The 25,130-nt window shown below is 44.5% G+C and overlaps 1 protein-coding gene and 1 long non-coding RNA gene across 11 annotated transcripts; one reads left to right on the forward strand and one right to left on the reverse strand.

Annotated features, from left to right (window-relative positions):
* Positions 1-361: 361 nt before the first annotated feature.
* On the reverse strand, positions 362-20,342 carry ZNF789 (zinc finger protein 789). Of its 10 annotated transcripts, none has more exons than XM_074345759.1 (8): positions 19,793-20,342; positions 17,297-17,404; positions 14,897-15,023; positions 12,570-12,683; positions 10,443-11,506; positions 7,960-9,637; positions 5,276-5,401; positions 362-4,524 (listed from the first exon to the last, which is right to left on the reverse strand). In XM_074345759.1, exons 2-5 carry the CDS (start codon positions 17,393-17,395, stop codon positions 10,494-10,496), a joined length of 1,353 nt encoding a protein of 450 aa, XP_074201860.1. In that variant the 5' UTR covers positions 17,396-17,404; positions 19,793-20,342; the 3' UTR covers positions 362-4,524; positions 5,276-5,401; positions 7,960-9,637; positions 10,443-10,493. The 10 variants fall into 10 exon arrangements, with proteins under 10 accessions (XP_074201860.1, XP_074201856.1, XP_074201857.1 ...); XM_074345755.1 differs by having other exon boundaries at positions 8,425-9,637; positions 19,625-20,340; XM_074345756.1 differs by having other exon boundaries at positions 362-4,282; positions 19,625-20,340.
* On the forward strand, positions 1,165-17,346 carry LOC123620008 (uncharacterized). Its single transcript, XR_006728725.2, has 5 exons — positions 1,165-1,316; positions 2,056-2,224; positions 7,285-7,540; positions 9,152-9,233; positions 17,087-17,346. It is a non-coding gene; the product is annotated as an uncharacterized LOC123620008 (long non-coding RNA).
* Positions 20,343-25,130: the final 4,788 nt, after the last annotated feature.

Here is a 25,130-nt window from a genome sequence, read left to right on the forward strand (position 1 = left end):
TCCAAGATATGATAAAATCATACAATAATAGAATCTCAGAGTTGAAAAAGGTTCAGTGGGACCATAAAAACCCAACTGCCCACGTATGGAGGAATCCCCATTCAGTTTGTAGGCATGTGCCTGGAACAGTAACTGTGTTGAACTGGAGAAAACATTTCGTGGCATCTTGATTATTCAGTTTCTACATGAAACACTTGCAGTGATGGGAAATTTATTGCCTCCCAAAGCAGCCTCTTTAAAGCCTCTTCTTTAAAACAACTGATTGTCAGAAACTTCTTAATGAGCTGAAGACTACTCTCATTTGTAGTCTTACATCTTTTTCTTATTGCTTCTAATTGCAGGAAAAAGTTGAGTTTCATGATTTGAACATTTGATGGCAAAGGTTTTTGCTGCCATTCAGTCATCACATCCATCCTCCAAAAGGAAAGGGAAACAAAACTTTTTTTTTTTTTTTTGCTCAATTTGGGGCGAGTTAGATCAAGATATGTTTGCTCAAGACGCTGCTTCATTATCCTTTTTAACATTAAAATGTTGGAAAGGACTAAGGGTAAAAAAGGAACGGAACAGTAGAATTTGCATTCCAATTGTATCAGTAAAGGTGCACGGAGAACGTGGCTGAATTCTACAGACGTGTATGCTAGGTACTGGGGCAGGGAGGAAGCCTGTGGTAGATGCTATCAAAATTCGTTGTTGTTTTTACAAAAGTACCAGAGCCATCTGAGTACGACCAGTCTGGTCATCAGCTTCGGATCCTTTCCCTGCAGAAGGAACAATTAGAAACATGCCATGTCTAGTTCTCAAAACCTGTGACCTGCACCTTCCACTCAGGTTAGATTCCCCATCAATTCCTTATTTCCTTCTCATTAGTGAGGAGCTGCTTCTGAATCTTGGTCTTTTCCCTAGATTGAGGAGATTAAATTCCCTAGATTTGTAGAGGAACCACCGAGACCGCGAGACCTCCTGGATTCCTAGAGAACACTGGTGGGGGTGAGCTCCCGGGGAGGGGGCGGAACGGTGACGCGCTTCCGGTAGCGTTTCCGGAACTTGTTGTGTTTGTCCTGCTGGTTCGGTGTTCCGTCCGCTTGTCCTCAGTTTCCCGCGTTATCCCTGCGGCTCGCAGTTCCCGGCTGCGGGTGGTGGAGGAGACACGCGATGCGTCGCTGCTGTCCCCGGCAGGATGTTGGGAGAAGCCCCTCTCCCTCGTTTCCCGCCCCCTCTCCCAGTGCAGCCTTGTGCTTCGGCTTAACCTAAGTGAGGCGATCATTAGGAAAGGCATTGGAGAGAAGACAGGAGCATTTCCCCGAGGTGTCCGCAGGGTGGGTTTCTCCGAGCCCTCGCCCTTCAGCTTGTATACGGCCGACTTCTCTGTGTATATGCACTCCTGGTGTCCGTTCTTCTTGTAAGGATACCAGTCCTATCCCTGAAGACCCCATCCTCATGACCTCATTTGACCTTAATCACCTCCTTAAAGGCCCTGTCTCCAGATTCAGTCACACTGCGGGTTGGGGCTTCAATGCATGGATTTTGTGAGGGACACACAATTCGGTCCAGAACAATTGGGAACTATCTTACTGCTCTTTGTATTTTCCTGTGGCACCCAACACAGTGTCCTGCAAAATGGTAAATTTAGATTTTTGTAAACAAAGTGATAAAAGACCTTACTGGAGCCGGGAGAGAAGTTATAAAGTCATTTAAATCTATTGTCTTAGCCTACCTTGGTTTTTAAAATTTCTGAGCTCTATTCTGGAAGGCCCTAGGCCCTGCGTGGGACTTCAGGGTCTGGAGGGCAATGGCACCAAGGTAAAAGGGAAGCTTCTGGGGCCTCGGGGTGGGAACTACAGGGGTGGGGTCTGTGCCCTCCCACTAACCCCAACAGAGGGAGCGACCCCGGGGTAACAAGCATCCGTAGTTACTAGAGAGGATTCAGGGAAGGGCTATCTATCTGGCAGGTGCACTGGGGGCCACCAAGGCAGGAACGGTGAGCCCGTGCTTCTCACATGCTTACCCTCTGGCAGGATTCTGAACAGTCTGTGGTAACCATTATTGCCCCAGCAGGTGCCACAATGGATGTGGGATGACTGGATAATCACAGCATGTGGCCACAGGGGGCCTCTGTGACCATTCATCTTGGTGTGCAGATGTCACATTGCCACTTCGAGTGACTGGACTAGAGCGTCTGTCTGTCTTGGCATCCTGTCCTCAGAACCCATGCTGGAATCTTTTGGTGAGCAAAGGGCTTATTATAACTGGGCTCCCCATTTTTAATGATTTTTTTTAAATTGTCCAAGGCCCACTTGCATGATTATATGGCTTAGCTTTTGGCCACAGCCTAAGAATAGCCTTTAGGGCATGTGACTAGTCTCCTGTAGCTAAGTTTACTGCCTATAATTGACTCTTCCTCAGGCCAGATTGCTGATTTCCAGATCAGGTCTCCTCCATACAACTGAGAGCTGCCATCAGAAACAAAGCCGCCATTTTTTTCCTTTGCTTTATCAGGGCTTCCTCTTGACAAGGTTCTTGCATGCGGGGTTGGGGGGGGGGTTGTTACTGTCAATCCCCTGGTGGTGCTGCTGCTCCTCATTGAGTTGTCACGTGCCCCTCTCAAGGCCGGATATCCTTGATCTAAAGCTTTGGGGAGTATATGTTTCAAAAATCAGAAATTTTCCGTTTTTAAAAAAGTAAGATATATTATGCAACATCATTTAGGGATTTGGGCTGGTACACCATAACTCAGCATGTTAATATTTCTGGAACAAAATGTGTGAATATGTGAATATGTACTGGGGATAAATAGTCTTTATTTCACCATAAATAGTCTCCATTTACAGTTATTACAAAATACTGGCTCTATTTCCTGTGTTGTACAACACATCCCTGTAGCCTGTTACAGCCAATAGTTTGTACCTCACACTGTCCCCCTGTATTGCCCCAACCCCCCTCCCCACTGGTAACCACTAGTTTGTTCTCTGTATCTGTGAGTCTGCTGCTTTTTGTTGCTGTTATATTCACTAGTGTATTGTATTTTTTAGATTCCTCATATAAATGATACAGTACGTCTTTCTCTCTCTGACTTATTTCACTTATCATAATGCCCTTCCAAGTCCATCCATGTTGCTGCAAATGGCAAAATTTCATTCTTTTTTATGAGTACTATTCCATTGTATATATATACCACATCTTCTTTATCCATTTATCTGTTGTTGGACCCTTAGGTTGCTTCCATATCTTCACTATTATAAATAATGCTGCTAGGAACATTGGGGTACATGTATCTTTTCAAATTAATGTCTTAGGTTTTTTCAGATATATACCCAGGACTGGAATTGTTAGGTTGTATGGTAGTTCTGTTTTTAACCTTTTGAGAAACCTCCATACTGTTTTCCACAGTGGTTGCAACAATTTATATTTCCACCAACAGTGTAGGAGGGTTCCCTTTTCTCCACATCCTCATCAACATTTTTGTTGGTAGCCATTCTGACAGGCATGAGGTGGTATCTCATTGTGGTTTTGGTTTGCATTTCCCTGATTAAGGATGTTGAGCATCTTTTCATGTGCCTGTTGGCTATCTGCATTTCCTCTTTGAAAAAAATGTCTATCCAGTTCTTCTGCCCATTTTTAAATCAGGTTGTTTGGTTTTTTGTATGTGGAGTTACATGAGCTGTTTATATATGTTGGATATTAATCCCTTATCAGTCATATCATTTGCAAATATTTTCTCCTATTCAGTAGATTGTCTTTTTGTTTTGTCAATAGTTTCCTTTGCTGTGCAAAATCTTTTAAGTTTAATTAGGTTCCATTTGTTTATTTTTGCTCTTATTTCCTTTACTTTAGGAGATGGATCCAAAAAATACTGCTGTTGTGATTTATGTCAAAGAGTGTTCTGCCTATGTTTTCCTCTAGGAGTTTTATAGTATCTGGTCTTACATTTAGATCTTTAATCCATTTTGAGTTTATTTTTGTATATGGTGTTATAGAATGTTCTAATTTCATTCTTTTACATGTAGCTGTCCAGTTTTCCCAGTACCACTTATTGAAGAGAGTCTTTTCTCCACTGTATATTCTTGCCTTCTTTGTTGTAGATTAATTGACCATAAGCATGTGGGCTTATTTTTTGCATTTTCTATCCTGTTCCATTGAGCTATGGGTCTGTTCTTGTGCCAGTACTATACTGTTTCTGTTTTGACTGTAGCTTTGTAATATTGTCTGAAGTCAGGAAGTGTGATTCCTCCAGCTCTGTTCTTCCTCAAGATTGTTTTGGCTACTCGAAGTCTTTTGTGATCTCCTACAAATTTTAAAATTATTTGTTAATAGTTCTGTGAAAAATGCTGTTGGTATTTTGATAAGGATTGCATTGAATCTGTAGATTGCCTTGGGTAGTGTGGTCATTTTAACAATATGGAGTCTTTCAATCCAAGAAGATGGTATAACCTTCCATCTTTTTATGTCGTCTTCAATTTCTTTTATCAGTGTCTTACAGTTTTCTAAGTATAGGTACGTTAACAAGTTGAAGGTACACCACATTAACTGAAGAATAAAAACCATATGATCATCTCAATAGATTCAGAAAAAGCTTTCAATAAAATTCAACATCCATTTCTGATAAAAACCACCCAGAAAGCAGGCAGAGAGGGAACATACCTCAACATAATAAAGAACACATATGACAAACCCACAGCTAACATCGCACTCGATGGAGAGAAGCTGAAGCGCTTCCTCCAAGATCAGGAATGAGACAAGGATGCCCACTCTCGCCACTTTATTCAACATAGTTCTGGAAGTCCTACCCAGAGCAATCAGAGAAGAAAAAGAAAGAAAAGGAATCTAAATTGGAAAGGAAGAAGGAAGACTGTCACTGTTTGCAGATGACATGACACCATACATAGAAAATCCTAAAGGTGCCACCAGAAAACTACTAGAGCTCATCAATGAATTTGGTAAAGTTGCAGGACACAAAATTAGTATACAGAAATCTGCATTTCTATACACTAATAGTGAAGTATCAGAAAGAGAAATTATGGAAACAATCCCATTTACCATCACATCAAAAAGAATAAAATACCGAGGAATAAACCTACCTAAGGAGATGAAAGAGCTTTTTTAAAATATGAAATTGAAAAAAAGGGATTGTGGACATTCATATACAAAGGCCTTGAAAATTTACATATGTATATTTAGAAGTATAAATGTACATGTAGCTACCTATCTAAATAAAAATTTAAATAGGTATCCAGACACACACAAACAAGGCCGAATTGTACGGATAGAGGGCCCTTACCCAGCAAGTTCTGTTTCCCTAGTTTCCCAGCATCACATCTTTGTAGATATTCTTCTGAATCAAGTTCCAGTCTTTCTACTTCCCTCTGGTGAAATACACAGCCACTTCCTCAAAGGACAGCAACTCCTGAAGAAATAGCAAATAATTATAATTTTTGTAAAGTACTGAAGTTAAAGCATATGGGCATTTTAAGTTCTTGATATTTGGAAGTGCCTCATTCATCGTCTCACTGGACCCCTCAGGTTTAAAAAAATTTTTAGTGAAGTACAATTTACAATATAAGCAAATTAAATCAACTTTTGACAAACTAAACATACCCATGTAAGCAGCTTCCAGATCAGTAAACCAAACACTACCAGCCCCCAGAAGCCCCTCCACCTTGGGCTCCACAGCAGTCATTCTCTCCCAGCCCGAAGCATTAGCCTGTCTTCAAGCAACAGATTAGTTTCACCTGCTTCTGTGCTTTATATAAATGGAATCACCCAGTGTGTTTTCTGTTTGGTTTGCTTTACTTACATCTTTGAAATTAATCCATATTGTTGCATGTAGTCATAGACATTTGTTACGGACTAAAGGTTTGCATCCCCTGAAATTCATGTATTGAAGCCCTCTGTGTGGCTGTATTTGGAGACGGGGGCTTCTAAAGAAATCAAGTTAAATGAGGACATAAGGGTGGGGCCTGATCCAACAGGATTAGTGTCCTTATAAGAAGACACATCAGAGAGCTTTCTTCCTCCCCACACATTGACTGAGGAAAGGCCAGCTGGCTGTAGCCAGGTAGAGACCTCATCAGAAATGAAATCAGCCATACAGTTTATTTTGTCACAGTTCTGGAGGCTACGAGTCCAAAATCAAGGTGTCTAGGCAGGGTTGTTCCTTCTGAAGCCTCCTTGGCTTATGCCTGTCTTCTTCCTATGTTTTCACATGGTCTTCTGTGTAGATCTGTATCCAAATTTCCTCATTTTATAAGGAAATCAGTCAGCTTGGATTGGCGCCCACTCTAATGACCTCATTTTAGCTTAATCACCTCTTTAAAGGCCCTGCCTCCAAACAGTCACATTCTGAGGTACTAGGGGTTAGAATTTCAACATACGAATTTTGGGAGATGGGGACACAACTCAGCCCAACATGTATGGCAGTTGCCAAAAGACCAGGTTTAGTTATTTGTCCAATAATTCATCCAGTTCTTGATTGAGATTCTTCTAGACTTTTGGGAAAAAATGCAGGAAGTACTGATCTCGGATTAGTGAAGAATATCTTAAATGTATATTAAGTCAGTTTAGTGATAACAGCTCTAACAAATAGACCTACAAAGGTCTAGTTGCTCAAACACAATAGAAGTTTGTTTTTCAGACCTGTAACCGCCTCGGGCAGACGCACATGACTGGCAGGGAGGCTCTCCTCCAAGCAGTCAATCTGATGGCAGCCCTGCCATCTTCACACATGGCTTCCAAGACCTCCTTGGGGGTTTTCTAACCTAGTCAACTGGCAGACAAGGCCCGGAGGTGTGAGAGGGCTTTAAGGGCCAAGCCAAAAAGTGGCACACGTCATCTCTACTCACGTTCCACTGGCTAGAACGCAGCTGCCTAGCCACATTTAACAACAATACAAGCTCTGAAATGTACTCTGGCTGTGTGTCCAGAAGGAGAAAAACAAATTTTTGATAAACTAGTAGCAATTTGCACCAAGATTCAAAAAGCACTGACTATATTAGGTTGAGAAGTTCAACTGTGTTATAGTAAACAAACAGGAAGCACAGCTCAGGAAGATGGAGGTGCTCAGTGACATTAGTAATGAAGAGAAATACAGATCAAACCACAATTAGACAAAATTTCACACCTCATAGATTATCAGATCTTTCAAAATCTGTTAGTACCAAGTACTGACAAAGATGTAGAGAGATGGGAACTCCCACCCACTGCTGTCGGGTGTGTAAACTGTTACATTTATTAGGGAAAACAGTTTGGCAGTACTTCTTAAAGTTGAACATGTATGTATCTTATTTCTAGTTCTTTTCATAGGGAACCAAGAGGCACGTTGTGCGTGACATGCTATTTTGTAAAATCTCCAAACTGGACACATCCAGAAAACCCATCAACCAAAGATCCGTAAATTGTGCTGTATTTCTGCAATGGGATACTCAGAGTCAGTGAATGTGACTGAACCACAGCTACTCAGAAATATGCATGATTCTCAAAACATACGTGCAGTGAGGGAACAGGAGTATGATTCCACATATGTGAGTTCCAGAAAAAACAGAACCAGGTAATATATTGTCCAGACATAAATTACAAGATCTTGTATCCATAAGCAATATATGTAGTATTACAGGATTTAAAATGTTATGCAGAACATAACTGTACTCCTAATGTCACGTTGGAACCAGTTTTGCCATTTTAAGATTGATTTATGCTTATGCATATAGACCCAGTTGATTCAAACTGCTATAAATTAGTCCCAGAGAGAGCTGGAAAAAATTTAAACTTGGTAAATCTGGGTAGATGGTGTAAAGGATTCTCTATATTATTTTTGTAATTTGGAAATTATTTCAGAACAACAACATCACTACTGAGTCATTTATATTAGCAATACACACTTGGAAATGGAAGTGGGGAAAATACCGCTTTATGATAATGACACAATAACTGGCCATAAATTTATTTGGAAAAAATCGAAGAGCTTACCTGAAAATTTACATTTTGCCAGAAAGTCATCCATTTCTAACTTATTTTACAACTTAGAATTTCATGTAGTATTTGTGCTTTATGCTTCCCCTCCACACTTCCACCAGCTAAGAGATACTGACAAAGAAGCCACCTTGATGAGAGCTGTAGTCGAGAATGAACTTGAACAAGATCTAGACTCACAGGTGTCGTCAAAGGTGTAAGCTGCCCACCAGGCATATGACCACGTGACATTTTAGTGAACTGTATTCCCAGGGTGTGAAAATAGGAGAAAATGAAAGCATTCAGTGATTTTTTAATCTTTTTTTTTTCAGTCATTCGAATTTTAACACAGCCTGCTTTTTAATTTATAGTTTAGCACTATTAGCTAAAGAAACAGCTTTTGTACTATTAAATTTTCACTTTGATTTAAATATGGTGAAAAAAGCTTCACTGGTCTTGTCAAAAAAAAAAAAAAAAGTGCACCTTTTCTAGTCCAGTGGAGTATTCTAGACTCTTGGTGCCAGACTCTTGTGACCTTTGCGCTGATGGTTTGAGCTGATGGTTGCTCAGTCCAGCCAGGCGTGAGGGTCAATGGGTCCAGCCCATTAGCCAAACAGGAAAGCCAAAACTTGAGCATTTCTTCTCCATCACCATCCTGGTTTGGAGCTCTTGCCCTCTGGCTAAATGTTGGCAGATGAGACCATACACTGATGTTGACATCACTAATCTGTGCTCTTGGCCTGGTGACTGTCCGCACTCTGGGGAAGGCAGGAAGTCTCGCTTGCACTCTGGGCACTCTTGAGCCGGGGAATCCTTCCTCCCAAAGCAAGTTAGTTCAGCAAGGCTTCCAGACCAGCCCCACCCCTCTCCTTTGTGTCCCAGGAATTCTACTGAAAAAAATATTTTCAGCAAATCAAACATTTGGGGCCACTTATAGAGAAGGAAGTCCATTTAATTCAGTTGTAGAGAAGTAAGTGGCACCAAATACCAGTTCCCTGGTTCCTCCACCAGGAGTCCTTGGGGTCTCTCTACAGTGCTGTCCAGTCAGCCCGAGGGGATGGCAACATCCTGTACCTGTGCCGGTCTTGAAATGTGGCTTTTGATTGAGGCACTTAGTTTTTTAATTTTTAAAAATTTTAACTTAAATAGGCTCATATGGCGAGTGGCCACCACACTGAATAATGCAACTCTCTTTTCCTCCTTGGGACAGATGTGGCTGGTGGTAGGCATTTTCACGTTACCTCACGTTATCCTTGGTTGGACCCTCTCTCTCTCTGGAAAGCTGGAAACAGGTACGTTTTCTACACAGAGTAGATTTAAAAGCCTGAGCCAGACTTCTGGGTACTCACGCCCAGATCTGCTTTTCAGGGGTCCCCAGCTCCCAAGTTTGCTGTAAGCAAGAATTCTCTCTCACTGGCTTACTATTTCCTCCTTAGTCAGAGGTCTCCACTTGTTAATTTTGCTGAGGGAACTACAATTTGGCAGCCCCTCCTTCCAGCCAGGCCCTGCTGACCAGTACAGAAGTGCTGGCATATTGAGCCCCGTGTATAATCCAGCACCTACTGTCTTCCTCCTGCAAGGCTCAAGGTTCCCTTGTTTCATGGGATGCCACTTGCTTTTTTCTCATTCCCGGTGGAACTTTGTTGTTTTTATATGTTTTTGTAGTTATATTTCTTTTATAGAAGAAATCATGGTCCTGGTAGGAAAGAAAATAATACAATCAAGAGGAAACTCTTGGTTAACGTGAGAGGGTCTAAATGGCAGCAAGGTCCTTGTGGGGAGGCGAGGTGCCGACACAGTGGTAGGGGAGTGAGGGGACACAGAGGAGGGGAGAGCGCCAAGAAGGGAGCTGCCACGGAGCATGAGAAACCTTGGAAGACGGCGTGAACATGTGCTTCAGAGATAGCCCACTCTAGGGGTAGGGAGAGCTGGTGTTCATCGGACGCCATCAGTGGACTTTCATGGTTTTAGAAAAAGCCTGCAGGCCGAGACAGAGAGAGTGCAAGGCAGATAAAGCACACAGAGGGGTGAGGCCAGGGGCGCAGGGGCCGGGCACCAGCAGCGTCTGCTGTGAACGCTGACCAGGGACCCTCAGTAGAATCTGGTAGCGCGCTCAGTTTAGTTTGCTGGATACATTTTAGTAATTCTTACTGCCTCAATAGTACTAGTGAGTAGCCCTTTATTTTAACAAAATTGATGCAACCTCAAATAATGTTTCTATGTGAAACCAAGAAAGGCATCCTCAAATCTTTCACGGTCCAGGAAATGGTCTCCAGCCTGGGGGACCACAGAGCAAAGCTTCCATGCCTCCCACCTGCCTTAACTTGACTTGGGGAAATGCAGGTACAGGGAGCTCAGGGAGGCTGGACTCGGGAGCCTGTGACTTTTCTGTTAGGTAATGCTTAACGACGGCAAGGTTAGCTACAAAAAGAGGGTCCCCACAGAGAAACCATTTCAGTTCCTGTTTATTAATTTTCATAAAACAATTGAGTTATACATACTCGCAATAGGAGTTAAGTTCTGGTCTTTAAATGGTCGCCTTTCCTATAGCATCACGCAGACGGCTGCTCTCGGTGAGTACCCTGATGCTTAATGAAGCTTGTGCGCCAGCTGAAAGCTTTCCCACATCTGTCACATCTGTAGGGTCTCTCTCCAGTGTGAATGACCTCGTGGCGATGAAGATTTGCCTTAAAACTGAAAGTTTTCCCACATTCTCTGCATTCAAAGAACTCCTCCTTGGTGTGGATTCTTTGATGCTGAATGAGATCTACAGCCCGACCAAAGGACTGTCCGCATTCACTGCATTTATGGGTGTGCTGTTTGGCGTGAATTTGCTGATGGCTCAGAAGGGTTGAATGCCGGCCAAAGGCTTTTCCACATTCATGGCATTTATGGGGTTTCTCTCCACTGTGAATTAACTGATGTCGAATAAGGGTGGAATTCTGACTGAACGTTCTTTCACAGTCGCTGCATTTATAGGGTTTTTCTTTGGTGTGGATCCTCTTATGCTCGACAAGATACGCCATCTGACGGAAACATTTCCCACAGTCGTGACATTTATATGGCTTTTTCTGTGAGTGACACTGTTTGTGGGCCATCAGGGCGGACTTCTGTCTGAAGGCCTGCCCACATATGTCGCACTCAAAGGGAGCCTCAGAACTGTGAATTCTCTGATGTCGAAGGAAATTTGCCTGACGCCGGAAGATCTTTCCACATTCGCTGCATTCATAGGATTTTGCATTTGTAAGAATTCGCTTATGCCTCAAAAGCAGTGGTCTCTGGCTGAGAAGTTTTTCATACCCCTCGTATTTGCCCTGCTTCGTCCTTGTCTGAGCTTTCTGATCTTGAATAAGGTGAAAGTTCTGGAAGTAGTTTTTATAGCATTCGTCACCAAGAGGAGAGAGCGAAAGTCCACAAATGTCCACAAATGTGTTACATTCACGCAACTCTTCTGAAGGCTTCTTGGCCTTTTTCTGCTTTACCACTGATATCTTATGTGACTCTAAGTCTTCAGAAATGTTCTGCTTTGGAGTTAGCTCTCTCGTCTTGAATCTGGTTTCGGAACCTAGCCAAATAAGAAGGAAGTACATAAGTGACCTGACCGCCACAGAAGGAAGAGAAGGAAAGAAGCCAGCTGTTTGTGATAGAAGACTCTCAGACGAGGCCAAGCACTGCTCGCCTAATGACATCATTGTCTGCAGAGACCGGTATCTGGAATCTCACAGAACTCTCAGCTTTCATATCAGAAAGAGCTCTTGATATCAACTGACCAACTAAAATATGCATGATAGTGTGTGTCAGAGAATGTGGGCCTGAATCCACCCATCACCACTGAGGGGAAAACAACCTACTCTAGGTCCTCGGCAGCGTCACAGAACTGTAGGGGAGATGGCATCTCACACTTCCTAGATGAGCATGTTTTTAATAATTCTGGGAGAAACACCTTCTTAAAAATGGATTCAGTATGTAAGATAGGAGAGAAAAGGAACCAGAGAGAAATAGATACAAAAGCCAATGGAACGGAGCAGTGATTTTCAACCAGGGAGGCTGCTAACCACCCTACAATGCACAGGACAGCCCACAACAAAGGACACCCGGTGCCAAACCTCCAGTGCCGAGGCCGAGGAAGCACGGAGGAGAGGGATGTGCACAAGGGCACAAGCTGCGATCAGGACATAGTAAGTAGGAAAAAGTAGGTACATCAAGAAACACCGAGGGGATATGAAAACAAAATGGAAGCAAGGGGACAAGAGAAAGTGGAGAGAAAGGGTGAGTGACGAGGGCAGGACAAAGGAGCCCCTAGGATGGCAGAAGAGCTGTCAGAAGACACCAGACCGGCTGCTTCACACAGGCACTTCAACTGCAGTAGAAAGAGGATGAGCTTTGCAGAACTGAAGTCAAATCCCAACCACAAACTACTAGTGGTGTCACAGTTACCGTGTCCCCTTACTTTCTCCACCTGGAAAAGGGGATGACGATCACACCTACCACCTTCGGAGGGCAACAGGGATGAACCAGCAGAACACGTGCCAAACACCAGCCTGGTGTCTGGGGCACAGGAGGGGCTCGTTAGTGGGGCTTCCCTTCCTCTGCCTGAGTCCCACGGGGCGGGGCCTTTCCTCACCCACCTGGGCAGGCACTACCGGAAGCCTTCCTAGTCCCAGCTCTTGGTAGATCCAGGATCCATGGCTCTTCCCACTGCTCCAGCTGACAGATGACCTCAGGTTTGGGAAACTGAAATCCTACTCGTGGGGAAGTAAATGGGACGTGGTGGTTAGTGAGTTGCAGATGTCCTAGAGCTCAATTTACCCCTTGGGGTCTAGGTGGTGGGTCTACAGTGACAAGCAGAGGTAAGACAATAATCAAGAGGGCTGGCGAGGTGAGAAATTGGCACAAATCTGCGAAAATTTGGCAATCGTTATTGAAAGCCTGAACAATATCCACACTCTGGGTTGTGATAGTTTCACTCTTAGAAATGTAGGCTAGGGAAAAACTGGGACAAAGATTAAGGTACCAGAGGCGTCTGCAGAGTTCTAACAGTGCAAAACTGGAAATAAACTGAATGTCAGTTGGGGAATGATTAAAGTGTAGCACGTGAACACAATGGACGCAGAAGTTTTAGGCAAAAACTGAAAATGCACTGTTCAAAGGACATTTCTTAAAATAGGAAAATGCTCCCTAGATCTTTTAAAGCAGAGTACAAGAGTCATGGGTAGCATGATTCAAAACTCAAGCAAATTATGATCCAGATTTTGTTTTTAAAAACTACATGTATGTGTGTGATCTTCCTCTACTTATGACAGGGTAACATCCCGGTAAGCCATCCTAAGTTGAAGATTTCCTAAGTCAGAAATGCATTTAAAAATAGCTCACCTGCCAAACATCATGGCTTAGCCTAGCCGACCTGAAACATGCTAGGAACACTTACATTAGCCCACAATTGGGCAAAACCATCTAACACAAAGCGCTTTTTCTAATAATGTGATGAGTATCTCATGTAACTTACTGAATACTATACTGAAAGTGAAAAACAGAATGTCTGTCTGGGTCCAGAATGGCTGTAAGAGTTGTTTACCCTCGTGATCATGTGATCACATGGCTGTCATGGCTCTGAGCCCAGCATCACCGGAGAGTGTGGTACTGCGTATCACTACCCAAGGAAAGGATCAAAATGCAAGTACACTTTCCACTGAACATGTGTTGCTTTCCCACCATCATAAAGTCGAAAATCTTAAGTTGAACTATCAGAAACTGTACCATATGTATATATGGCCCTTCATATATATATGAAAAGAGTAGGAAAAAGTAAACCAAAATGTTAACTGGGTTCGTGCTGGGCAGTGGACATGCAGATGGTTTTAATTTTCTGCTCTATGGGTTTTTTAAAATGACACAGGGAAAATGCTACTATAATAAATTTTAAAGGGGTTACAGAATTATACACAGAATATGCTCAGCTTAGCTTTTTTGTTTTTAAATTTTTAAAGCATAGGGAAAACACAGGAAGAAAGTATTCCAGAATACTAACAGTGTTACCCCTGAATGTTTTCCCTTCCCTTCCCTTCATGCTTTCCTATGCCTTCATGTATTCAAGTATGCTCTTGTAATGCTTTTAAAACAAAAATAAACATTAAAACATCCAGTTATGGGTGGACAGTCCCACAAGAGGGGGTTAAGACTCGGTGCCAAGAATGTCAGTGTGGGGTCAAACGTGCCCCAGACAGAAAAGTTCATGCAGGAACTTCCCAGAGTACGGGACTCTGCGTGGGAATAAGACAGAGGTGGGTCCCTGGGAAGATGGAGGCTGTGAAGGTTCAGAGATGAAGAATCATTTCCTGGGCACCCAGTGATGCTGTAAACAAGAGAGGAAACCACTGTCAGAGAGATGAGAGAAAAAGACTTCGCAAGAGAGTAAGATGCTAGACATCGGAATCCAAATCGGCCACAATCTTTTCAACCCCTAGGGGACTTAGAGATGCGGAGGGCCGGAGCTGGGGTGGGGAATGGACTCATGTCCCTGAGCCCTAAAGCAAAAGGAAACTGTTCACCGCCCACTACCCCTTATTTGGAAACCTTGAGGCCAGATGTGGTTCAGGACTCGGAATCTTTCCAGATTTCTTAAAGGTGACTTGGTGTGTGTTTTCTACGATGACCACCCCCAACAGGGTTTGGACCTGAAACCTTAATTAAGCACACTGATACGTCTGAGGCTGTATGTATAGATACAAAGAACAGATGAGAAAAAGGGTGATAAATGGCAGGTGATGAACAGCTTCCTATAGGATGAAATCAGGTTTTACCACCTGAGGACTGCAGGTTGGGCCTTACAGCCACACAAGTTGTGAAAAAACTGCTTTTCAGAGCTTTTTCTGCTTTTGGGATTGCAGATAAGGGACTGAAGACTTGTGTCGACATTCAAAGCACTCAAAGTGAAATCTTCAAGCCAAACCATTACCCAGGACGATCATGTTTCTGTAATTCTCCAGCATGACGTCTCTGTAGAGATCCTTCTGAGCCCAGTCAAGTCTGCTCCACTCCTCTCTGGTGAAGTACAGAGCCACATCCTCAAAGGACAGCGACTCCTGAAAACACAGTGCTAATTATATCCGTGGTTCTTACCCAACTTCCTGAGCGGTTACTGCTCTACAGGTGAGGGCTGAAGAGGCAGTGGGTGAAGCTCGTAAGTTATAAGCAGAGTCAAGGCTCCATCCTCTCATCCTCTCTTGTCTCCTCCAGGGCCTTGATCCAGTGACCATGATGCTCCCTTTTCTCTCTCCACCCTCCTCCCCTTGTGACACTGGAATTTATATAAGAAACAGATATTTGATCCTCCTGCCTGTTTCTGGCACAGAGTTCCTAAAACCCTTGAAATTTCCTGTAACAGCAAAGGAGCGTCTTTTAATATCTAGGCTTTGTCCTTGGTTTCTGAAATAGCTCCCGAGCAGCACAGGTCAGAGGAATGTCTTGTTACTCCTGACAGGTCCCTTCAACGACACCTGAGTTTATGCTAACGTGGCAACCGTGGAAAACACCCAGGCTGGGCTGGAGGCCTGGGTAACAGAGCACGTGATGAGAGGGGGGCGCTTTCACCCCACCCCCTGAGGGGAGGGGAGGGGCTGGGGTCGAACCAGTCATGTCAAAGGCTGATGACTGGACCCGTCCCGCCCACGTAGGGCCCCCATGAGAACCCAGAAATGGCTGCTGCATCGTGAGGGTGCTGGGAGGTGTGGAGCCGGGAGGGGCACGAGGCTCTGCTCCCCCCGCCCCGCCTCCCGCCCTGTGCATCCCTTCCCAGAGGCTGTTCTCCAGTTACATCCTTTTACAACAAACCAGCAATCGAGTAAGTAAACTGTTTTCTGAGTCCTGTGAGCCACTCTTGCAAATCGATGGAACCCAGGGAGTGGGTCGTGGAAATCCCAACTTCTAGCCAGTGAGTCAGAAGCACAGATGACAACCCAAATTGGTGACTGGTGTCTGATGCCGGGGGTGGGGATGGGGGTGGGGGGTTGTTGGACGGTCTTGGTTGGACTGAGCCCTTAACCAGTGGGTCCACTGCTAATGCCAGGTGGAGAGTGACAGAACTGAGTTATACTGCAGGGCGCCCTGCTGGTGTCACAGACGTGCTTGGTGTGGGGGACCCCCCATGTCTGACGTCAGAAGTGAGCATGGTGGGAAAGTAGAGAAAGACAGCAGTGCTCACCCAGCACTCCCTACCCCTCATTCCTCCTCTCAGCCAGCAAGGAGGCTGAACCCTCTCCTGTCCTTAAAAAGATGCTTCCTGTGCCTTCCTTCCTCTGGTTGCCCCTCTCTCTCCTCCCCTCCTGGACCAGCTTCTGTAAAGGACACTCTACACACTCACCTCCAGTCCCTCCACAAGCCTCCCCCCTGGCTTCTGCCTTCACAGCTCCTCTGAGACTGTTCTAAGCCCCAGCCCTGCCCTCCCACTTGGGAACACATGGAGGAAGAATGTAGTATACAGTGGAGGTCAGAGAGATGCTGATTTCTAAACTGAGTCTTAAAACAGGAAGAGGTGAGTTTGCCTGTGGATGGAGAGAACAGGATACAACCAGGATGGGGGACAAGAGGAGCGAACACATCCCTGCCTGAAGATTCTGGGCCATCAGAGGAGCTGGAGATGCCACGGGAGAGGCAGGCGGGGCTCTGCGATTGCTCAGCAAATTCGGACACGCTGGGGCCTCGCTAGGGACTGCTGCCCCTCCAACCCCCTCCCTCCCATCCCAGACTCTTCCTTCCAAATTGTCCCAGTGGCTTCCTAACGTATCTCCTGACTTTTCAACTCACCTTCTCATGATCCCCCTCTGTAATGTTACAAATTCAATAACTAAGCTTCCATTGTACCCTTTAATACCAAGAAGTCAGAATTTATCCTGTATTGCAAGAGTCGGTTTATATATCTCCCTCTGCAAACGGCTCGTAAGCTCCTTAGGTAAGAGTTTATCTCCCAGCACAAAGGACGGTACTATCTGGTATACAGCAGGTGCACAAGAATGCTCACTGACACAAGGAGCGGTAACAACAGTTAAAACAGAGTGCTCAAAATGTCACAGGTACTCTGCAAAGTACTCCAGCCTCATTCCATCTCATCCTCACAATTCTGTGATACTGTCATTATCCCATTTTACAGATAAGGAAGCTGTGGCCCACAGAGATTATGTAACTTGTGAAGGTAACACATACTGAACAGAGCCTGGATCTGAATCTTCTGACCCCGGAGTTCAAGCTCTTTACATCACAGCTTCCAAGGAGGAAAAGTCCCCTAACTGATGAAAGTGGCTCACCCTGAACGAAGGAGTCAAAGCCACATGAAGGCCATCACCCAGCTGCAGGGACTCACCCAAGGAAGTGGAGGAGGAAACCAGCTCACCTTCCACCAGGCTGTCAGGAACACAGCGTCCATGGCCTGGTCACTGAGACGGGGCAGGATCCCGGCCATCAGGCTAGGCTGAAGGAAAGAAAAAGAGAACCAGTAAGGCCAGCCCCAATTTGAAGCTCTCTCACCAGGCAGCCCTGGGACAGGAAATTCTAATGAGGTAACAAATCTCAAGTAATGCACAGTCACTGTGTTTGTGATAAATGAAAGCAACCACTAGAATAGTCATTTTAGGAGATTCTAAAGCTAGGTCAATTTCCAACATTTATCCAAGGAATCCTGTGGTTCTGCCCCTGCTCCTCCCTAGAATATATTCTGCAGCACTCGCCAAGAGACTCAGTACACCAAGGGACCAGACCATGGGAGAAAACAGAACTCTGACCTGAAACCCCCAGCAACCAGCCTGGAACCCAAACCACAAGCAATGCAGCAAGAGGTCCCAAGTCAGGACCTGGTCAACCAATGTCAGCTTATCCCTGATACGTCTACCCCTCCTCCATCTAGAACCGACAGAAAAGTCAAATATGCTCCCCTCCCAATCACACAGGAGGTACCGCTTCTATTTATTTAATCTGCTTCCAGTTTTTCCAAGCCAATAACCTCCAAACACGGCATATTTGAATTTTCCCTTTTTTCCACTATAAAGCTTCCCCTGCTTCCTTCGAGTCTCTGCCAAACACAAGTGATAGTGGCTGAGTCCCTTGGTACAGCCAGCTCTGAATGAAGAACCTTTACCTGTTCTCATTTGGAGGGGGGAGTCTTCATTTATTTCTGCACTACACAGAATCAGCTCAAAGGGTGTGAGAATGATTTTCAGGCAGCTGTCAGAGGTTTCAGGCTACATATTATATACAAAGAGGTAATGGTCAAGAGAAAATTCAGAGGACTTCACTTGATAGCAACATTTTATTGAGCGAAAGCCAAACCGTGAACGAGGCTTCAAAACTGAAAGTGTGCAGAAGCTGGGCTCTCAACCGTTACCGCTTAGTTTATAAAGCATGTGAAAGGGTGGCAATAGAAGAAGCCACCCCACAATATGCCACTGTGGAATACTGATTATTTTGGGCTGCACGCACTCAAAAAACAGCTGTTAAAAAGAGACACCAGGCCCAAAAGGGGCTCACGCATGCTAAGCCCGATGTCAGCAAACCAAGACTGAAATACCTCACCTAACTGCAGTTCCGGCCTCTGCTTTCCCTGTGAAGATGGTATGTGGGCCTGAATTAGAAGACACCTCAGGAGTTAATCATTTTCCCTCCGGTACCTCCCATATATACATGGGGTATACACGTTAAGAAATTTGTTTCAACTTTTTATCACAGGGGTCTCAGCTAAGAATTCAGAAGGATAGAGAGAAAATTACTTTCCTCCCACGCACACGCGTGAGGAAGTACACTATTTTCTATTGGTACTGGCTACTAGAAACTTCCATTCCTTCTAGAATAGCAGCACTGTACAGGTTTACTTGTTTGTAGCTGACTGGCTGGGAAGCTGCAAGGCCACCCTGACATGAAGAAAGCATGTTTCCTTTAAGGACAGAGTCAGCATTTGAGGGAAATTAGGACAGTTTAAGTTTTGGTTCCCCAGCTTTGGGCGGTTGGCCTCGGGGCATACCCAAACTGCGGACTCCATTTTGGTTCTTTAACCTAAATTCAGTGTTGTTACTCTCAGGGAGTGCACAAATGATGGGATACAGGGGGGTTTCATTTTTTTCTTGTGTTTTTCTGGCCGTCAGTGAACTCTGCTTTATGTAGGTGCATCTTTAAGGAAGCCCCCCACCCCCAACACTGTTTCTAAGCCCTCCTGCCTCTTAAAGCAAGGAGGCACTCCCCAGGCGGTCCAGATCATCGGCTCCAAGGCTGAAGAAGGGATCTCAACCCTTTCATTGTCTCAACTAGGTTACCTGCTGTGATCATTGTGCACCTAGAAGTCAGAAGCTTTGGTCTAATTTGTTAATCTATAACAAAACCAAAGCAAACAATAGGATTAACCAGACATTCATTCGTCGGACTCTGTTCTTCCCTAATGCTGAAGACCTGACACACTCAATACGCAAAAACTGGCCTCTTCAGGAAGACGCTCCGCAAATGCCCTGTGATTTCCTCTTAAGACTGGGATGGGGAGGGCGACGGAGGAGGGAGCGTCTCTCGAGCCCTGACACCTTCTGTGGCAAGACCACCGTGGCTTTTTCGCGGTACCCACCCCTCCCATCACACTAGCTCCCTTCTCCCCAAACCTCGGCGCCTCTGACTCCCGCCGCGCCGCCGCCTCCAGGAAGTCCTCAGGATGTACCTGTGGTTGCCATGGGGGCTGGGGTCCCCTCTGGAGGTGCCGGGCCGGACCTGGAATCTGGTCGGAGCCTCTCACCTAAACCCCACCTGAGGGCGCGACGCGGAAGGTCCGCGTCCCTGTCGCCTGGCTCACTGGCGCGCGCGGGGCACAGCGTTCCAGCCCGCGTACCTTCTAGGAATCGCGGAGGCTTCGCAACTCTCTGGTCCGGGTAAGAGCCGAGGGGAGATGGGGAAGGGAGGGGGCGGGAGCTCCCGTCTCACGCACCTGGCCAGGGGCCAATCATCGGCCGCGGAGGGCGTTGGCTCGGCCACGTGACTTCCAGGCCGGGTCTCGGCAGGTCCCGCCTACCCCGGAGGTCCCGAGTCTAGTAAGAATGGTTTAGGCGCTTTGAAAGTGCGAGTTCCCAGCCCTCTCCCTTCGCGTCAATTGTAGTGGAATCTCTAGGGGTGAGCCCTCGTGCTACTGGGTATTTTTAAGCTTCTCTTGGTGGTTTAATGTAGGGTGACCAGTTTTTTAGAGAGCCAACCGTCAACAGCCCTACCAGACAAAAAATACTATGTTGAATATAATGATTTATAATACACATGCATGTATCATTTTAACATAGAAACATGAGAATAGATATTTATCTGAAATTATGTGATTCAAAAATATTTACTTTTCTGCACATGAAGGCTCGTATTTGAACAAAGCAACAGAGGACTACTTAATGACAATTAGTTGTAATTGATAGTAGGGCTAATAAATCTTTGCTATGATTCCATATGTTTACTTTTTTTAAAAGTAAGAGAAAACAGATTAAAAATAAAAACAAAACTTTTTGAGGTATTGTGTGAAATCTCCCTCCAAGTCTTGATTCCTGTGGGCCCAAAACACTGTATGTATAGTGTTTGTTTTACCAGTGTCATACTAGTTGTTGGACCTGGGACAAATTGCTTAGGTCCTCTGTGCCTTATCTTCTATGCATGTAAAATGAGGATACCAGTACTAAGAATTTCAAGGGGGGAGGGTATAGCTCAAGTGGTAGGGTGCTTGCTTAGCATCCACAGGGTCCTGGGTTCAATTCCTAGTACCTCCTCTAAACAAGTAAATAAATAAGTAAACCTAATTACCTCCTCCCCCACCAAAAAAAAAAAAAAAAAGAATTTCATAAGGTTGTTTTGAGTTTTACATGAATTAATATATGGAAAGTGCTTAAAACAATGCCTGGTACATAATAAATGTTCCTCAAGTATTAGAAAACCTTCAGTTTTCCAAACATCTTTAGATGAATACAGTTTTGACTCAGTGTTGCAGCAGTTTGAAATTTCCATAGGAGAATTAAGAAAATCAGGAAATAAAATGAAAGTCATTAATTCAATGAATATTGAGTGCCTAGAATGTGCCAGGCACTGTTTAATTTTAAATATTATGCATTTAAATGTGACTCAAAGCATTTCAGGCTTGGTCCAGGCGAAAGGCTGCTGACTCAGGCAGAAAAATGCTCACACAGTTGAGCTTCTGACAATCATGCTATGCTAAGGTGTCAACATTGGGAGACCTGAGGGCCTCGAACTCCAGGGACAGTTCTCCTATCAATACATTTACTGATACCTGGAGCTACATGGAGCAGACTGCTACAGACCTATGCTGGAACACCGGGAAAGGGAGAGGGATTTTCCAGTCTCCCAGTGCTTATGAGATAAAGACCACTATGGAGTGGAGATCAATAATTGTAAGTCCTGTAAGCAGTAGTTCCTACTGCTACTTTTTAAGCTCACTGATCCTTCCAGATATTGGTGCCTTTAAAAATCAGTCTAAGTTCAATATATTTCTTTTTATTATGTTGTGTTTTTCTGTTCATTATGTTCATGCTTTCTTTTAAATCGAGCCTATCCATAATAATTATTTTACAGTCCTTGTCTTAAACCCCACAATTTCTGTACTTTCTGGATCTTTTTTTTTATTGACTTTTTATTTTTCTGGGTTCGGATTACTTTTTTTGCTTTTTTACATATCTACTTATTTTTGATCAGATGCTAGACATTATGAATTTTTCATTGTGTATTAGAGTTTGTTGTCTTCCTTTAAAAATCACTAGAACCATACAATCCAGAAATTCCACTTCTGGGTAAGAACCCCAAAGAATTGAGAGCAGCAACTCAAACAGATACTTGTACATCTGCTCTTGTCATAGTATTATTCACAAAAAACAGAAAGGGGAAGCAAGTGTCCTTGTCGGATGAATGGACAAATGGTGGTCTACATACAATGGAATATTATTCAGCATTAAATAGGAAGAAAGTTCTGGCAAATGCTATAACATGGATGAACCTTGAAAATGCTACGCCAAATGAAATAGGCCAGACACAAAAGGATAAACACTGTATGGTTCCACTTATATAAGTTACCTGGACTAGTCAAATTCATAGAGACAAAGTGGAAGGCTGGTTGCCAGGCGCTGAGTGGGCGGGGAAACAGAGTTAACTGTTTTTATTACTGTTCAGTGGGTGCAGAGTTTCAGTTTGTGAAGATGAAGAAAGTTCTGGAGATGGGCCGTGGTGGTGGTTGCACAACAGTGTGAATGTACTTAGTGCCACTGAACTGTACACTTAACAAAGGTAAATTTTATGGTATGTGTATTTTACCAGTAAAAGCTTTTCTTTCCTGGCAGTTCAAGTTACCTTCAGCTGGATTCTTTCAAGGCTTGTTTTGAAGCTTTGTGAGGGTGCGTCACCCCCAGGAAAGGTGAGATCTTGGCTTGAAAGCTGGAGCAAGTCTCGAGGCCCTCTGGGCCTGTCTGGCGCTTTTACTCGGCCTTTGTCCTCTGTGTGTCTGCTCAGCGCCTCGGGGGCTCAGGGAGGACTCTGTCATGGCTGGTCAGGATGTGAACATCCCCAGCTGTGTGTGAGCTCTGGGGATTGTTAGCTTCTATCTTCCTGCTCCTTCTTTGCCCGGCATTCGCTCTGTCAGGAGCAAAGTCAGGAGGACCCTTATGGAGATTTCTGGAGCTTTTTCTGTGTGCGGCTTCTAGCTGTCTAGGATTCTGCTACCCAGACCCCGCTACCTCTGCCTCCTTGAACTCAAATCTCTGTCTCCACGTCTCAGAGAGCCTGCTGTGGTCTGTGGGATCCCCCTCCCCTGCACTGTGGTCTGGAAAGTGCGCCCAGTTAGAAAGTCAGGGCAAACGCAGGCCTCACCCGACTTGTTTCCTTTTCCTCGGGGGTCATGGGTCTGCACTGACTGTTGTCCAAGGTCTGAAAACAGTTTTTCATATCTTCTGTCTGGTTTGATAGTTTTTTTAAGGGTCTAGTCAGTCAGTCCAGTTGTAGTAACTGCATCAGGGTTGGAAGAGGAAACTCAGTATAATTTTAACATGCTTTTTTTTTTTTTAAATGAATGCACTCAAATTTTTTATACATTTAAATTCCATTTGCACTTTCTTAGTGAACTGTCTGTAATTGAATTTGGATGTTTTTCTCTTGGGGTATCAGGCCATGGATTTTGGTCTCAACATCCCTGACACTTGCTCAGTATTTTCTCCTCTATTGGTCGAAATGTAAAGATAGGAAATGGGGACGGAGAAGACATACTCTTACCTGAGGACACCTGGGCTATCTATCCAACACCATGCCGTTCATCCCAGGGTAAAGGAAGACAGTAGGTAGCTTTGCTCCTGTGGTATCTTATTCACAAGACAAGTCACCTTTGGGTGATTGATTATTTCCTTTGCCCAGTGTAGTTGCTTATGATCAAGGAAATCTAATCTTATAGAACTTTCCCCTGTCAAACCATTCCTGAGCTGTGGGTTTTCTGGTGCAGTACTTAAAAGATCAGAGCTGCCGTCAAACCTCCTGTGCACAGCACTGGGAAGTTTTCTCTCCCAGGTAGATGCGGTAATGTAAAATGAAGCTAGGGCCACACATCCAGGATTTGCAGGGTCTCTCTCCCGTGCATCAAAAAGGTTATGCTGAAGTTGGAAGCCTCACACCCGTCGCACTGTAGGGGCTCTCCTACAGTTGGTTTCTCTGGTGCACGGTGAGGCGTGAGCTTAACCTGAAGCCTTCCCCGCACTCCCCACAAGGACAGGATTTCTCCTCACTGTGGCCCCCTGGTGGTGATGAGGGTGCTGAGCTCTGCCTGAAGCTTTTTACCACTCTCACTCTTTTTATGGTTTCATTTGAGTGTTGGTTCTCTGATGAACCTTCTGGGTGATACAGGTAAGGTTTTCTCAACTCAAGGCAATGATATGGCCTCTCCCTCATGTGGGGCATGGTGAGGCATTAGCCAGAAGTAAAGTTATTCTTACACTTGCCGCACACTTAGAGCCTGTCCTGCGTGTGGACTCCCAGCCCTTGTCTGGCTGAAACTTTTCCCACATTCCTTACATTGGTAGGGCTTCTCTCCAGCATGGTCTTCTGCCGGCACATCAGAGCTCTGCCAAGATTTTAAACAGAAAAGACCCCACAAAAACTGCCATGGGGCATAAGGACGATGCTTGTGCAAACCTGTATCTTACAGCTTGGCCAGAGGCCAGTCAGGAGCCATCATCAGTCAGGAGCCAAACAGATCTTGATGCTGGGCAGGGGAAACCAAACAAAGCAAGCCTTAAGGACACAGAGATGAGACTTGGTCTCTCTTGCCTCCATCCTGGCCGGTTTGGATTCTAGTTCATGGGACCCACGTGACTCCCAAACCAAACCACCAACCCCTAACACTTCTCTGGAACTGAAATGGACAGTTTCAGCAGCTGTTCTCAATATAGCTCGAAATCATGCATGCAGAACACAATTACGCAGTGCTCAAATCTGTCAGAAGCTCGTTGTTTCCCTGCTTCCTTGTACAGAATGTGAATGATGAACTGAGCTGCCGTAATTCATTCTCCTCTTCAGGCACCAAATTTAACTCAGTTATTGATTCTGGGGTTTAAAAAGCAAATGGAGCTTTCATCCAAGTATTTTCCTTTAACGATTCAAATTTCCCTTCCGGAAAGTAATGATTAAAGGTTTGAGACAAGGAAGTGAGATGCAACAGTGTCTCTAATTTTATTTCTATTAAGCAGTCTTGGTGAATTACGTTCTCTTCAATGTGTTGCAGCAGTGTTGGGAACATACAGTAGCTAGGGCGATTACTTTTAAGTCTGGTTTGCCACAACAATAATGTCTTTTGGAATCCTTGAATATGGCTCAAGATACTGAAATATATCATTGTTTTTCCCTTGTAGTTTTACATTTAATTCCCGAGGAATGCCGAAAATATCACTTAAATATGCCAATTTTGTTACCCAAATATCATCTTCAAAAGTATTTGCCAAGTGAGATTGCTTCTCAGTGAGAAAACTGTAAATCTCATTCCTGAGTTCATATACTCTGCTCAGTATTTTTCCTTGAGACAACCAATGGACTACTGTACGAAACAGTAACTGGGTATGGTTAACGCCAATCTCTGAACAAAATATTTCAAGAAGTCGGCTATTCAGTGAGCTTCCTTTAATAAGATTAACAATTGTCACTGCATTTTTCAATAC

The sequence above is a fragment of the Camelus bactrianus genome, chromosome 18, assembly GCF_048773025.1.
Source record: "Camelus bactrianus isolate YW-2024 breed Bactrian camel chromosome 18, ASM4877302v1, whole genome shotgun sequence".
NCBI lineage: Eukaryota > Metazoa > Chordata > Mammalia > Artiodactyla > Camelidae > Camelus > Camelus bactrianus.

What these genes read in the sequence shown, in the direction of transcription:
- ZNF789 (XM_074345759.1), bottom strand. Translation starts at nt 17,395, where the DNA reads ATGGCCGGGATCCTGCCCCGTCTCAGTGACCAGGCCATGGACGCTGTG. An exon ending in TTCCTCCTCCACTTCCTTGG is followed by an intron (nt 15,024 to 17,296) that starts GTGAGTCCCTGC and finishes CTGTGTTTTCAG; the next exon opens with GAGTCGCTGTCCTTTGAGGA. An exon ending in CAGAAACATGATCGTCCTGG is followed by an intron (nt 12,684 to 14,896) that starts GTAATGGTTTGG and finishes CCCCACGAGTAG; the next exon opens with GATTTCAGTTTCCCAAACCT.